Raw genomic sequence first — 16294 nt, forward strand, 5'->3', positions numbered from 1 at the left:
TTGCTGACAAATGGTTTCTTGTTCTTCTGGGATCTCCACAGGCAGCACATTCTACTTTGTCAGTGCTGACTTTTAAATAATTCTCCTTGCAGTTTTTTCCTGCAATAAACTTTGTGCTAAATTCCATAACTAATCAACATCATGACAAGAGTTAGCAGAAATCTGCTGGAGGAAACATGACTGTGAAGTGTCATGTAATTAATAGTTAGCAAGCTAAACATTATATTAGAAAAGTTAAAATTAGTGTAAAGAGTGTCTGTTTTCTGTGCTTCATGGTGTGAAGTGAGTAAAACCTTTCTAAAGGTGTTCAGTCTGACCTCTTGTAACATATTCATGTTGTTTGATTAAAAATCAGTGGATACAGAAGCCTAAATCAGAGAGGGGTTTTTGGGGGGTTTTTTTTGGTAATGTAAAAGGAGCCAGATGAATAATAGCCCCGGTGGTGAGAAAGCCTGCCATGTCTGTGTGTTATACGGGCATAGACGGGCATAGAGTATGGGTTACTCTATGCCCGTCAGGGAGCAGAACCGTGCTCTGTCTGTGTAGAGCACTAATTAGTGCCATTAACACTACAGCCATTAATCATAACTCTTGGATGAAATATGCAAAATACACATAGGGGAGCAGCATCAAAGTGAAACCAGACAGTTTTGATGCATGTCACTATTTACTACTGAGTGTGGAGCAGAAAAGCAGCAAGAATAGAGTTTTACACAAACCTCGCATTCTGACATTAGACTTGCAGAGTTACCTTACATGCGTTCTTGCTTAGTTATAATAATTATCAAGCATATTTTTAAAAGTAATCAACTGCATTATCTATATTTTTGTTGCCAACAAAGACCAAAAAAACCAAAAATCCATCTATCATTAATTTCCTTCTGCTTATCTAATTCAGGGTGAAAACTAAAATTTAAACTAGAACTGATCTGCAAGTAGTTGTTGTGTAGCCAAAGCCTGATAAAGCTCATTTATCTGTGAAACAGAGCTCCATCATTTAAAAACACCTGTTTTTCAACAGACACAGCTTCAGGATGCAGTTACTGAATTTTTAAAGTATTTTACAGTACATTTTTAGTCTTATTGGGCCACACAATGGTTACCACTGTCACCTCACAGTAAGAATGTCCTGTATTCACCATACCGGCTGGCTGTGGCCCTTCCGTGTGGAGTCTGCATGTTCTTTCCTGGTACACTGGCTTCTTCCCACAGTCCAAAGAGATGCACATTAGGTTAATTGGTGATTCTGAAATGGCTATAGGTACGAATGTGAGCATGAATGGCTGTCTGGGTTCCAGCCCCCCCACAACCCTGAATCGGATAAGCGGAAGTAATTGCATGGATGGATTTTTAGTCTTGCTGTGTTCATTGTATTTTCTGACAGTAGATAAGGTTTGATTTCCCAGCAGTGTTGCCCACAAATCCCCCTTGCATCACCTGGAACACTTCCAAAATATAGTCAAGTAAATTTGGATCATGATGGATTACCTGCATATGCCAAGCCAGGTGCTTTTTCAGCTGTACATGAAACAATTTAAAAAATAACTCCGTGTCTTAGAAATGCTGACTGAAACTGAGGCTTATTTTCTCCTATAAATATAGTTTGTTTGACATGGTGTGTTCATCTTGACATAATCAATTTGGGTCACCCAGCGATTTTTCTCTGTCTTAATTGTGTCCATTGAACAACTCTTTAGGTCTCCTTCTTCCTGATAAGTGTTCGCTACAATGAGAATCTGCTTTCAGCAGGGTGGTAGTTATCTTTGGTGTCTTGATTTGAAAATCCTCTTTAATGAGGTTAGAAATCTACTTTGTTTCTTTTCTTTTCCCTCTTAAAATAAGGATGTATTTAAAATGGAGCAGCGTTTTCTGCTCTCCTCTGTGAACTGAAGTCCTCGGTAATTGCATCTCATGGGACTCAGGCTTCATTTGTTGCCCAGTGAAGAGACAGAATCTCCAGCAGAATACATAAAACAAACTGGGGTGTCTTAGAAAAAACACTTTTTCCTCATTTTATACACTGCACACTCAATTCACCTGATCAATAATTGAAACATGCCCTGTAAGTTTTGTTTTTGATTTGTTCTATGACATATCCGACTGAGAAAGTAGATAACTTTGTTAGCAGAATTATTTAAGATGACATTTGAACAAAGCCTTAAACTTGGTCACTAATGGTCACCAATTCCCCTGAGTAATTAGAAGAAACGTTAAATATTTAAAGAATATTTAAAATCAAAATACAAAAAGAGAGTCTTTCATTCTCTGTGCTGCAATAGAATGGGAAACAATAGCTCCCCTATTCCACTGGCTCAATCTCTTTAAGATATGATTGTCAAAATTTGCATATTAAGTTCGCTTGATGCTGTTCCCTTATTTGTGTGGCACCAACAGATAAGAACACCATGTGTATCCAACACAGAGTGACTGGTGGAGATAGCAAAAATCAGCGTGCACAGCTGAAACCCTGTGAATAAAAAACACTTTTCCTCTTCTTTCTAAAATACAGCACAAGATCAGTATTCATTAAATCAACACACTTAAGAATGCCCTCTCTCTCTCTTTTGTCTATAAGTAGACTCTGCACCCATCCTGTAAATTTGTGTTAAAAAAAAAAGCAGGAGAAGATTCAAGGATCATTTAAAAGAATCGTAAATTACAGCTGCCTTTTGGTATTTATGAAACCGACCATGTTGCTCCTCTTTTCTCTTATATACAGGAACTAAAACAGGTTTGAATTCTAACTAACATTAAAGCTGCACTGATTCATTATTTTCTACACTTTATTACAACATTTGTCACAGCGCAGATACACTCAAGCCTCCGGTGGATCGATTAGACAGGTTTCAAAGATGCGCTAATCAATATTTCTGTACTAACACTGAATCAAATAACTGATGTACAAGGGTCGTTCAAGTGATGAACACACACACAGAATTATCACTTAACTATACAGCTTCCCGCAGTTATACAGAGTGTTTAGTGCCTTTTGGCTCTACTTTGCTGCTCTAATCATCATAATTTACAAATGCATTAGGCAGCTGTATTCAATGAATAGGCCTCTGATAAAACCCCTTCTACTCTACATGCCCAACACACAACAGGACAGGGTGTACAGATACAGTTAGGCACTAGTAGTTGGTGAAATCTAAAACAAACTTATAGCAGAGTAAATGTTAGACCTTTTACTGGGTGTACACAAACACAGCTTCAGGTTATTACTAATGTTGCGTTGTATGCCGTAAAATAGCAAAAGAGTAAATGGATGAATGGATCAATTTCTCGTAAATCATCTGTTACAATACAGTACCTAAATATATGTAGTCTTTTCTCCATTCAAATTCATAAGCCATAAAGTGTCAAAAGACACAGATGGGTTTTTAAAAGTCCTGAATCGTTTTTAAAAGGCACAAGACCAAAAGCAATGATGTGTAAAACTACATTACTAGTCATATTAATGCCTGAGCAAAAGACTGTCTTTGAGCCAACACAATATCAAGTTAACAAAGAAAGAAAAGCGACAAATTATATAGCCGAGCTTAAAAATGTACCTAATGTGGTCATCTGCATAGTGAAAACAAGCTGGAGTCAAGAGTAATGAGCTGGAGAAAGACCAGCAGGGAGCTGCATGTCTCGACAGCTGATTAATGAGTCCGTAACAGAATTGGATTTGAATATCAATGCTGCTCTATTGCTTAAACTGACAGTAATTGCCACCTATTAGATTGGCTCTGCACCCCTGTATTTCAAAACAATCACCGCCATTCATAGATTAGAAAGGAAAAAGGGTGGGAGGCTGAGTGAGTGTATCGTTTGACAGCTGGTACTGTGTGACAGGTTTCACAGTTACAACTTTGTCTATGTGTGCCAGTGTGACAGAGAATAAGAAAACCAAAACATGATTTCTTAGCCAACAGAACCCTATACTGGCCCCTAGAGGCTGCAATGTCAATTACATGCCATGCTGGAAAGCACAAGTCGGACTTGACCGTCCGTTATGAGATCCATTTAGTTACACTTTGCGGGGCTTTAAAGTTCATCACATAGTTTTCAACTGCAGATTGAATTTGCTCATCTGTTGTTCTTAAAGCTAAAGAAGCGGATTCCACAATACTCTCACATAGGTCAAAAAGATGCATAAAAAGCCATGGCATTGTTAGGACTGGTTTGCGGGCTGCAACAAAGAATGAAGTCACACTGCCAAGTTAACAAGAAGTAACTGTTTCCAATTTTTACATTTTATGTGTACAAGCAAAAAATTTTCATCCTGATGACATTAGATGAGAGATCAGGCCACCAAAATCATTAGGGGTAATATCTGTGGCAAACTGCAGGATTGAGTGGCCAACAACTGTTGAGATAACTGGACAGACAGAGAGATGGAGAAGCCATCATTAAACTCTGCTGTTAGTGGAGTTGAAATGTCACTACAGCAGGGTCATTTTGCACCTCTTTGACAGCAATCACTGAAAATGGAGTGTTTCATTTGTCTTTCTTGCACCCCACCCCCAAACCTCCATGCCTCTTTCTCTTACTCCCAAAGTAATTGATATGATATGAGCTCTGGCAAGTGTAATCTTCTTTTAATTAAGTCCTGGTGCTAGCACCAGCTTCATGCTGATAGTGACTTATGACTTTCCTCCTTTCATTTTTCTTGTGTTCCTCTATAATCTTATTTTACCTCTGTTGCTCCCCCAACTTTGGCTCTCTCATCTTACTCGTTATCTCTATCCTCTATATTTCTAACCCTTACTTCCTGCCCCTCATCTTATCATCCACTCCGTCATTCTTGGGCACCCCCCCCCCCCCCCCCCCCCCTCTTTTCCTCCAGTTTCTCTTTTAATTTGTCCATTCTTTCTCTTACACTGCAGTCACAGCACCATGAAGAGGAAAAGAGAGCCCTCAGCCGGGAAATCATTGTTCTCAACAACCACCTCATGGAGGCGAAGATCACCATTAATAAACTCAGAGAGGACAACGTGAGTACTTAAAGCTACATCATCTATATAATATAAGCTCCTCATAACACCCCTGTCAGCATTGGGTATATACCTGAAGTAAGGTTATTTGGATCATATCTGAACTTTTCTGTATGATGGCATGCCCGAATGATATTTTGCCTGTAGGCACAGTAGCCCCGGGAATCCAGGGCACAAAGATTTCAGGCCCTGGGGCAGCTGCCTTCCTTCCTTGCTTGGTGCCTTGTTAGCACCAAAACAACACTTGGTTTTGGAGGCTAAAAATCAACTCTTCCTGAGGAGAACACGTCCTCTTGTCACACTGGAAGTCACGCTCACTGTATTTCTGCAACATCCTCAATATTTGTGCTTCAAGGTGTCACAGCAGATAGAGGAATTAACTCTAAGCCACTGGATGTTTCATAGTGATAGCACTGAAATCAATGGGCATCCTCAGGGCTGGCAGAGGTTGAATCCAGGGCTGAATGGACCCGAGCTCAACGGCATGTGGCAATTTGGTGCCTCACTTTCTTTGAAGTGATTTTACTGGTTTTCCTTGTGGGGGCTCTAGGCTGAGTTAGATTTTCTCTCACTGCTCTATGGCAATTTTTAGCACTTCTGAGCTATAGAGCATTTTGACAATCCCCCCTCAGATCCGGCAGAGGTGATTGGAGGCAAGGTTCATTTTGAGTGGGTTTCAGAATTTGTCTCACCAGTGCCAGAAGTGAGGCAGACATTTCCTCTGGATTTCAACAACTGAATTTTCTGCTTAGAACACAAAGAAATAAAATAAAAGAAGTGTATTTGTTTTACAGTTAACTAATTAACCCATTTAATCTACAGTACTGAGCAAAAGTTTTGAATCACCCCTCATTTCTTTATATTTTGCCAGAAAAATGGGAAAAGGGTGAAGCATTTTATTGAAGTGTGTGCAAACACAGATGGAAATCCAGTATATAAGGCAAAAATGGAGTTCTTACTGATTGTAAGACCTCAAAAAGTGGCATCTCATCACCAGCTGGAACAATAAAGCTGTTGGCTGGCATTCCCAAGACGGACACACCACACAGCACATATTAACTAAGATATCACCAAGGTCTCAAAGGTCTATTTGAACTGTCCTGAAAAAACTACATCGAGTTCAAATGTTCCTTTTTCAGCAAAATGGAAAAAAAAAAATTGATTCAAAGAGCAGACACTGTTAACTGGTAGGGGAGTTGAAACTGTCAAAGAGAGGGCTTTGATGTTATGGGGAAAAATGTCAGGGTTGTGCTATTAAAGAGAAACAGGAAGGCTACAGTGCAGCATGAACTGACCTTTATAAGTGGATGGGTTTAACGCAGGAGGGCGAGGAACAGAAAGTCATCTAAACCGGTTAAGCACCCACAATAACACATGCATACACAGTAAATACAGAAAACAATAAAACCAAGCATCTGTTGTGCCAGTAGACTGCCTTCACAGTGCTGTGAAATTTAAGTAAAAAAATCTAATAGCCATCCACTGCAGAAAGAAAGCATGGGTAAAGAGATAAATAACGCTGCACTTGGTTCCTTGGCTGGAAGGTGCAGATAAGTTAATGTGCTGTTTCAGACAACTCTAATAAAATTAGCACAGTCTGCACAAGACAGATAGACAATATACCGTGAATGAAAAAAGTTTGCCTGTATAAAGATCCTGCTAAAAAAAAAAAAAGAAATCATATCACCAAGAAACAATTATATTAACTCGTAAATATATACATTTTAATTTTCAGTTGTATTGTTCCATATTTTCCAGTGTCTGATATCTCCCCCCAGACATCCCCAATAATTATGAAGCACAATTTAGATGGCTGTAATCTAAAGTGTTACAGCTTTTTCTGAGGGATGGTTTAAACTCATAACACCCTAACAATCCTCAGTCACAACATGCTTGAAGCATCAGGATGCCAAGAAAATACATATATGTGTGATAAGCGAATGGTAATAATCTTTCTGCCTTTTTCAGGACTTGTACAGGAAAGACTGCAATCTGGCAGCTCAGCTGCTGCAGTGCTCCAAGTCTCACTACAGAGCACACAAGATGTCTGAGGTGAGCTCACCACCACTGCCTGCTACAGCTGCATCAGTGCGGGCTTAGGTTTCTGCTGCAGTAAAAAGCTCAGCTGACTTTAGCTTTAAAATCAAGTGAAGACCATTTAAGCATAGCTGTCTGCTTTGGTTAAATTACATTCCAAAAAAGATCGGTCCAAAAGAGGGGCTGGAAATTGTGGTGTTTAAGAACTTTATTATTGAAGTGTATTAATAAAATAACATAGCTTGGTCTTGAGTATCTATTATTAAATATGGTTTGGGTTTAAATTTTTTATTGGAGATATGTTGTACAAAATGCTCCTGCTTTGACTCCCACATCGCAACCAAAATTTACTTTGGAGAATGCTTTCAAGCATCATTTACACCTTTCTTTTAGAAATATAATTCTGAGAAAAATAATAATGGTTTAATACATTCAAACATTTTCAAGAAATTTAGAACAAACACTGTTTGGACCCTGGACTCATCAGCTCATTATTACTTAAATCCAGCGTACAACCCTGAAGCATAACTACATCAACTATGTGGACGCGTAGCACACTAATAAAGATGAAATTTTTGATGCATTATTCTTGTAATGAAGAAGAGTTTACCACATTGTGTTGGCGTACCATTAAAAGCCTTCTTTGAGTGGTTTTCACAATAAGATGGAGCCACAGCGTTCATGGCTCCTCCATTCAGATGGATGTAGGTCTGCTGTCTGAAGTACCATCTGTGCGCATCTTAGCTGTGCATAATAAATGTATGAAAGGCTGGCTTGTGATGATACCTGATGCACAAAAGAAAAGGAAAAAAAAGCCCTAGAACTGGGCTGATAATTAACTGAAGCACTGCATACAGACACATTTGACTATTTGCATCACTACAAATCCATTGATATAATTGAAATAGAGCAATAATGAATTCCGCTTGTTAAAACGCTGAAGAGAGGATGTTTTATGCTTTTATTTAAACAAACACATTTAGGACTTTAGGGCAGGTAATTGAAGTAAAGTGAACTTGCTAATAGCGAGCTCAGGTTACCTCTGCTGAACATAGCACTGTGGCCACAATCCAAACACACTAATTGCTTATAGCTGTCAGAAAACTGATTCAGATATGACTGTTAAACTTAAATATGCAACTATATGTTTCTATGGAAAACATATGAATCATCTAGAAATTACTGTTGAGAGAAGTACATTATTATTACATGCATTATTACAAACAATACTATACTGCATTATATTACACTTTAATCCACAAGCATTGCCTTCTCTTTAAGTGTCATTCTTTTTCTAAATGTCATCAGCTGGAGAAGATGTTTCCTTTGTGACTGGAGCATGTAGCATTAGCCTCAGTCTTGAACCATTATAGCCACTGTTCATATTTAGGGTCCAATGTACATGTCTTTTGATTTTAGTTGATTGGAAACAATAAAAAGTCATCTGGTGGTGGATTTTGTCAGCCAAGTATTGGGACATTCTAGCTTGCTACACGTGTCAAAATCTGTTAGCAACATTTTCTTTTTGAACTGACAAAATCCATTTTCACGGAGAAGAAAAAAGAGACAGGCTTAAGTTTATGAAGTGAAACTGAAGCACTATTGAAAAATTACTGCTAACTGCTGTAAATCTGCCACATCACCATTTTAAACTATATATATATAAATAAAACAGGTGTAGAGAGATTAACAAAATAAACTCAGGAGTATGTCTTATTGCTAGGAAATCTAACATCTCATTTGATATTTAAATAAAGTTTCCAAAACATGATATATTTTTCAAATGTGGAGCAGGAAATGTGGAGTTTAGGAACAGGGTATGAATTTCTAGAGTCCTTTAACTATTCAGCTTCACGGTATGCTATTAATGCACTTATTGTTATAAATGAAAGAAGATCTGGAGATGTGTGCGCTGTCACGTGGCTTAACATTGCAGAACTATGTGACTGTTAATTAAGATCTACCTCAGATAGTAGCTAATGCTGAGCTGGCTTACTTGGAGCACACACTGTATATTATCTTGCGCTCTCCCCCACAGCCTCACCTACTTTCCATCTCTGTTCCCTCTGGGAGAGGCAACAGCTGCTAAAAATAGTTCTGACTTAAAAGATGCAGGTTATTTTATGCCGGGGCGAGCTTCTATTTCTTAACAAAGCCTAGTCAGTATTTTATCTATTTTTTCCTGATACCCAGCTGGAGACCCAGAGAACTGGTTTAATTTGAATCTAAGCCATTCCCTGTGGAACTGATATTGTTTGATGGTAGACAGAAGGAAAAAAAAGACACACTAAAATGGAGAAAAAAAAAAGAATAAGAGAGATGGGGGAATGAAAGCCTTTTGGTTGAGAAGGCAATGGAGCAAGAGGAGAAAGATGAAAGGATAAAGAAAGGGATGAGAAGAAAGAGAGCTCAGCGTGTCGGGAACAGTTCCTGCTGACCCTGACCAGCTTTAATAGGCACAAAGAGCCAGTCTGTAATTGACAGGAACATTTTTCTCAAACTGGAGCCAATCAAAGAGATTATGTGTCTGTCTGTGTGAGAGAGAGACAGCAAGAAGAGGAGAAAGAAGGCAGACTGAGAAACAGATGGGAGAACGCAGGACAAGGAACATTAGGAAAGAAGAAATATTTGTATATGTATGTATATTTAAGTTGTAAGTTTTAACAAATAACTAAATGAACTGTTGTTTAGCAAGTAATTAAAGGTAGTGTTTCCCTTGAGGAAACAGGAGAGGTATTCAGATCAGACCAGGGCATCTCATTCCAACACGACTTCTTTAGGTTCGTGAAGACATTTCACCTCTCATCCAAGAGGCTTCTTCAGTTCAATTCAATTCAATTTTATTTATATAGCGCCAAATCACAACAAACTGTCGCCTCAAGGCGCTTTGTATTGTGGGTAAAGACCCTAAAACAACTGACCCTGGTACTACATAAGCCGATTTTTTTCACAACTTGGCTCATGTGATGGCTCGCATGGTGAATAGTGGGTCAATGACCCTCAGGTCCACTTCCAAGAGGACAGCCCCCACTAGTGGTTAAATACTTGGGACTCTCCACCAGTTGTTTTAGGACTGAAGAAGCCTCTTGGATGAGAGGTGAAATGTCTTCATGAAGCTAAAGAGGTCCAGCTGCCTTCTTTTAAGCACTCAACACTACCATGTCCTGGATGACTGAGAACCTACACAGACATAGCTCCAAATTTTTCCATTTCTATAGAGCTTTGCTGGATATCAACTCAGCAACTGTTGCATTTTTAGAAAAACATTTGTTGTTGTTTTTTATTTTAATATAATATCTTTATCCAGCTTATTTTGTCTCTGTCTTTATTTGTCTTCAATGTCTCAGCTGCCACTGGATTTCCAGGAACGCATCAGTTCCCTCGTGGAAAAACATAATCAGACTAGTGGAGTCACCATGGCAATGTGTCACTCAAATTATCCTGATGCAGTCCCCACAGCCATAATTGCCAAGGTCTTGGAAAAGCCCGAGCCTGGGAGCAGCTGCCCTGTAACACGTTCATCCAGCCCGCAGATGCCAGATGGAGACTTTCTGACAGGAACAGGGAGCACTGATCATCTGAACCGACGCCTTTCTTATAAGACATCTGACCTGTACTGCAGCGACACAGCACTCTATTGCCCTGAACGATGGCAAGACACAGAGCGTAGACAAAGCGTTGACCTCCACGGCACCGGCCTGCTTCAGCTTCATGCCCAGAACTCTGTTGACAGCAACCCTGATGAAGATGCTTTCCACTCTGGAAGTTTCTCCCACCATGAACCCCCATCCTCCTTCCACCACCATGATGAGTTCGGTACTGGTAGTCTCCCAGTTTCCAGTTCCTACTCCAGTTTTAGCCTTGCATCAGATGAGAAGGGAGGAGTTAGTGGAGGGTGTGAGCGCACTGGGAGCAGCACCTTATCCTCTTCCCATCAGGGTCTCTATATGGACTGGAGAGAAGGTGGCAGCGGGGACTATGAGCGCAAAAGCATTTCCTCTTATGATAAAGACAGATCAAGCTTCTCAAAGTCCCACAGTATCCAGCACATGGTGACCCAAAGGAGCCCCCAAAAGGGTGCCTCACCGGCGTACACAAGGACCGCGTCATGCTTCAGTGAACCATACCATTCCAGCACTCCTCGTCTGGCTTCCTCTCACAGCATGGGATCCGCAATTGGACTTGGCCAGGCTCATGGAGGAACTCTTGACAGCCAGGGTGATGTCCAGGTGTCTGAGGATGACCTGAGCAGCCGCTGGAGACAGCTCAGCGTAGAAGACATCAACACATTCTCATCTTCTTATCGCAACATTACAGGGCGGGGCTCTCCTTACAGCTTCTCTGAACGCCACTTTGCAATGGGCCCCTCCAGTAAAGTCAAAGGGTCTCTCTACAGCAGCTTCCAAGAAGGAGATGGTGTCTTCCACAGTCGGGTGCTGGAGCAGTGTTTTCCCATGAGTTCTTCTTCTCCCAGCCGCAGTCCCAAGCATAAGGATCATCGCAAGCAGGAGAAAACTTCTATGCTGTATAGAGCCAAGGATGACAGTCAGGACTCTGAATGCAGTCTGTTCCTCTCAGGGAGCTCTAAAGAAAAGGAGAGCAGCGGGGGAGTGACAGTGGCAAGCAGCACAAAGAAGGACTACGTGAATCTGAGTGCAGACAGCTCAGCTGATTCCTTACACCAAAGCTCGCTTGAAGCTTCAAGTCTTCAACACTACCCCAGCCCCAGACCGAGCGTCCGGCCTCGCCCGAGCTCCAGTTCTGCTCTCAGCATCGGCCCCGCACTCCCAAAGAAGACCTCTCCAAGATACCAAAAATTTGGCAGTACGGGACTGACGAGAAAGGACAGTTTGACCAAGGCACAGCTATACGGTACGCTGCTGAACTGAGTGGAGAAAAAGATTTTTATTTTATGCATGATGATGATAATAATAATGAGTCCTAACTTTCTGTACTGTTCTGTATGTCTCCCTGCAGCAAACACTTACTTGGTGTGATGGGGTGTTCCGATGTTGTTGTTTTATGTATCTTAGCCACGGCACGTTTCACACAGTCTGCAACTTTTTTCTCTATTGTAATTCAGTGTATCTACCTGAGACAAGCTACTCAATAAGTTTTTGTTTAAGTGATAATGATATTTAGAGCCACCAGGATAAAACCACACTCAACATGAAGATACTGTGCTATTTGCTCTTTTTTTTCTGTTTTAAGTACCGTTAGTAAAACCAGCAGAAGATCATTAATGCTTGCTCTAATATATACAGTACTGAAAATGGACACTGAAGTGTGTGCAATGAGGTGACTTAATTCTGCATGTTTGAGAGAGGTTATCCATTATGTTTTTGGGGCTGCGCTGACTGCAAACTGTTAAAATGATTTACCCATCCTCTATTTTCTCTCACACAAATGCATGTTGTATAATGCATATAAATAAGATGGAAAAACACATTTCCAGCTAAAACGTTTTTCGAAGAGACATTATTTGTAAGCACCCCTTACGAGAAAAGAACATTCTCCAACTGGCTAAACAAGAGATTTAAAAAAATATGTATTTAATTTAAAATCCATATAATATTTAATAGCAAGATTTCTATAGTTAATAGAATAATTCCACACTTCTTAATAATAAATCTAAATTACCTAATTTATCAGCTATAAAATATGCCATTATACTTAAAAATATATAGAATTATTATTATTAGATGAAATATACAAATATAATAAAGTAGCCATTCAGTAAAAGTTACTGCACAGATATACAGTATTGTGCAAAAGTCTTGAACTACCCCTCATTATTTTATATTTTTCTTTCAAGGAGCCAGACCTCTTGTAATTTTTTAAAAGCAGTCTTGAGTAATAGCACTCCAGGCTTTCTGAAGGTCTTTCTAAGTTTTTCTTTGGACATTGGCTGCTTTTTCACTCATTTTCAGTCCATTCCTTGCACCTGACTTAATCAGAAAGATACAGAGAGAGGTAGAGCCATCTGTAAAACATGGTGGAGGCTCTGTCATGATTTTGGGCTGGATTTCAGCCAGTGGTGTTGTCTCTCTTGTCAAAACTGATGGAATTTTGAACATAGAAAACTACATTCAGACTTTGGTTCACCATACAATACCATATGGAAAACATCTGCTAGGCAATAGCTTCATTTTTCAGCAGAACAATGCTCCCAAACACACTGCCAATGCAGTAAAAGCATATATGAATAGAAAAACACTCAATGGAACACTATCAATCATGGACTGGATCCCCAGAGCCTGGACCTCAACATTATTGAAGCAGTGTGTGATCTTCTTGACAGAGAACAAAACAAAAGGCAGCCAACATCCAAAGAAGAGCTTTGAATGTCCTTCAAGAAGCCTAGAGAACTATTCATGAAGACTTAAAGAAATTACAAGGTGCCTAAGAGAGTTCAGGCTAAGTTCAAGAATAAAGGTGGTCATGCCAAAAATCAACTTTCAAGCTCATTTGAATTGCATAAACTCTGTTTTTGCCTTATGTTTGCACATTTACATAAAACACTGCACCTGTTTCCTAGCAAAGAAATGAGGGTTGACTTGAGACTTTTGCACAGTACTATAAGTTCAGCAAAACAGTAGGTATATGGTACAGGATTTTTAATTTTATCCAGCTGGATTTTTATATTTGTTCAAAAATAAGACAATAAAATCAGCAGTCATACGGCACAGCAGTTACCATAAAACCAGGACACTTGTGAAATTGCCTTAATCCAGTCCAGTGGACAGAAAGGTCTCCTTTACAGCATCTAACAACTGAGTACATACTGTATATCTGCCGCATTGTTTCTGTATGTATGCACTAATGTTACAGCATATGTTCTTCCTGTCAGATAATATAGATACATAGACAGAGCAAGTTTTTGGAGAAAGATTATGTCTGCTCTCATATGAGACACAATTTTCAGTGGTGGTCATCACTGGACCTTGTTGACAGCCAAATTTCTACTGACATAACTTTTCACACTTTTGGCACTAGATACACAAAACAAAACAAAGCTGTTGGTTCTACTACTTTTAAGGAGAGAATGAACTGGAAAATTGTCCGGGCCAGATGGAAGTTCGGCAGCATATGCACAAAAACGGTGGCTAGGTAAGTGCACTGAAAAGGTAGCAAAGAGTGACTAAAGACAAATATGTACAGTTGGTGTGTTGTTTTCAACCAGCATGCTCAGTAAACACTGTGAAATAGATGAATCTTGTGTATATACATACATGTACATAGAAAGACACTGCCTTATGTTAAATAAACAGCTGCAGAGAGATTGTCCTGCTGCCCAACAATCATACTACCATCTGCTATTCCAGTATAAAAAAAATGCACAAAATGACAGTGCTCCAACATCTATGCACCCCAGGATTTCTCACCGTCTGTGTAGCTCTGCAGAGCTGAGAGGAACAGCGCTAGAGAGAAGGTAATTTACAGAAGCTCAACTTTGCCCTCGAATCATCATGGACAGATTTTATTTTTGAAAGCTATGCGTCTCTCACTCCTGCACATGTCAAAACTGGCTTAAGGCTGTTTAAAATATTCTGGCATTGCCATATTTGTGAACCTAAAACTGTATCACACAGGTCACAGACATTTGCTGACTCTTATTTGGTAGGCTGTATAGGCATTAGCAATGAAAATGGTTTGGAATTACATTTAACCATTGTACAGAGGATTGAGAATATAAATGGTATTTTTGTTGTGGAAACAATGTAGAAAAAGAGATACTTCATACAAAATTGTTACAATATGAATACTTTTTATCTAGTTTATGTTGTTGTTATATTTATAGAATATTTTGACCCTGAATGATGAGGCTGAAGGGGTTCTGACCTGGCCTACCTCCAGCCCTGTTCCAGGAATAACAGGCCAGTTCTCTAAATGTCACGTTGTCTGTCTGATGCATGATTCTATATTTTTTGCTGTATGTTTATTTACTTAATAAAGATGAGTGTTGGGAAATTCATCACAGACTTCAAGGCATATGTTTTTTACATAATTTATTTGATTACCTTCTGGTGGTTCACAGTAGGGAACCATTTTAAGTTTTTACAACAACCAGCTTAATCATAAAGGTTAGTTTGTAAAATCTCTTTCAGCAGCAATAACTTGATATAACACCGCAGCATTTCAATCAAATAGAGGTCTGGACTTTGACTGGGCCATTGCAACACCTTGATTCTTTTCTTTATTCAGTTCTTCTGTTGTAGATGTGCTGGTGTGTTTAGGATCATCCTGTTGAATGGCCCATCTGTCATCTGTCTGACAGCTAGGCAGATGGTTTCACATTTGACTTCAGAATACGTTGGAATACAGAAGACTTCATGATCAACCCATTGCAAGGTGCTCAGGTCCTGTGGCTGCAAAACAAGCTCAAATCATCAACGCTCCACCTTGTGTTTTTCGACAGTTCCATTGAATTCAATTCAATTGATTTTCAGTTTATTTATATAGTGCCTCAAGGCATTTGCAAGATAAAGACCCTACATTAACACAATTAAAGGCCAACAATCAGACGACCTACTATAAGCAAGCAGTGGGAAGAAAGTGGGAAGGAAAAACTCCCTTTTAACAGGAAGAAACCTCCAGCAGAACCAAGATCAAGGAGGGGCAGTCATCTGCCGTGACCGGTTGGGGGTGAGGAGAGGGAGACAGGACAAAAGACATGCTGTGGAAGAGAGCCAGAGATTAATAATAACTAATGATTAAATGCAGAGTGGTGTATAAACACAGAGAGTGAAAAGAGGTGAATGAAGAAGAAACACTACATCATGGGAACCCCTAGCAGCCTAGGCCTATTGCAGCTTAACTAAGGGAGGGATCAGGGTCACCTGATCCAGCCCTAACTATAAGCTTAATCAAAAAGGAAAGTTTTAAGCCTAATCTTAAAAGTAAGGGTGTCTCTCTCTTGAATCCAGACTGGGAGCTGGTTCCACAGAAGAGGGTCCTGAAAGCTGAATACTCTGCCTCCCATTCTACTTTTAAATACCCGAGGAACCGCAAGTAAGCCAGCAGTCTGAAAGCAAAGTGCTCTATTGGGGGGATTTGTTACTATGAGGTTTGATTATTCAAGACCTTGTATGTGTGGAGAAGGATTTAGATTCGATTTTGGATTTAAAGGGAGCCACTGAAGAGAAGCCAGCCAGTATGATTTAAGGCTTTCACTTTCAGAGAAGCCACAATATCCAGAGTCGTACACAGTGAGGATGCAACACTATTAACAATATAATCAACCTCTGTGAGAGTAGAGTTTAGGTAGCTGTTCTGCA

The 16294-nt window shown here is 39.7% G+C and overlaps 1 protein-coding gene across 1 annotated transcript in view; it reads left to right on the forward strand.

Moving 5' to 3' along the window:
* begain (brain-enriched guanylate kinase-associated) overlaps window positions 1-13237 on the forward strand; it is a 49842-nt gene extending 36605 nt beyond the window's left edge. Inside the window, exons 5-7 of the mRNA XM_030719263.1 lie at window positions 4872-4979; window positions 6948-7031; window positions 10364-13237. Coding sequence (XP_030575123.1) covers window positions 4872-4979; window positions 6948-7031; window positions 10364-11905 — 1734 coding nt within the window. The 3' untranslated portion in view covers window positions 11906-13237. The remainder of the gene's footprint in view (window positions 1-4871; window positions 4980-6947; window positions 7032-10363) is intronic.
* The last annotated feature ends 3057 nt before the right edge of the window (window positions 13238-16294 follow it).

The sequence above is a fragment of the Archocentrus centrarchus genome, chromosome 22 (genome assembly GCF_007364275.1).
Source record: "Archocentrus centrarchus isolate MPI-CPG fArcCen1 chromosome 22, fArcCen1, whole genome shotgun sequence".
Lineage (NCBI taxonomy): Eukaryota > Metazoa > Chordata > Actinopteri > Cichliformes > Cichlidae > Archocentrus > Archocentrus centrarchus.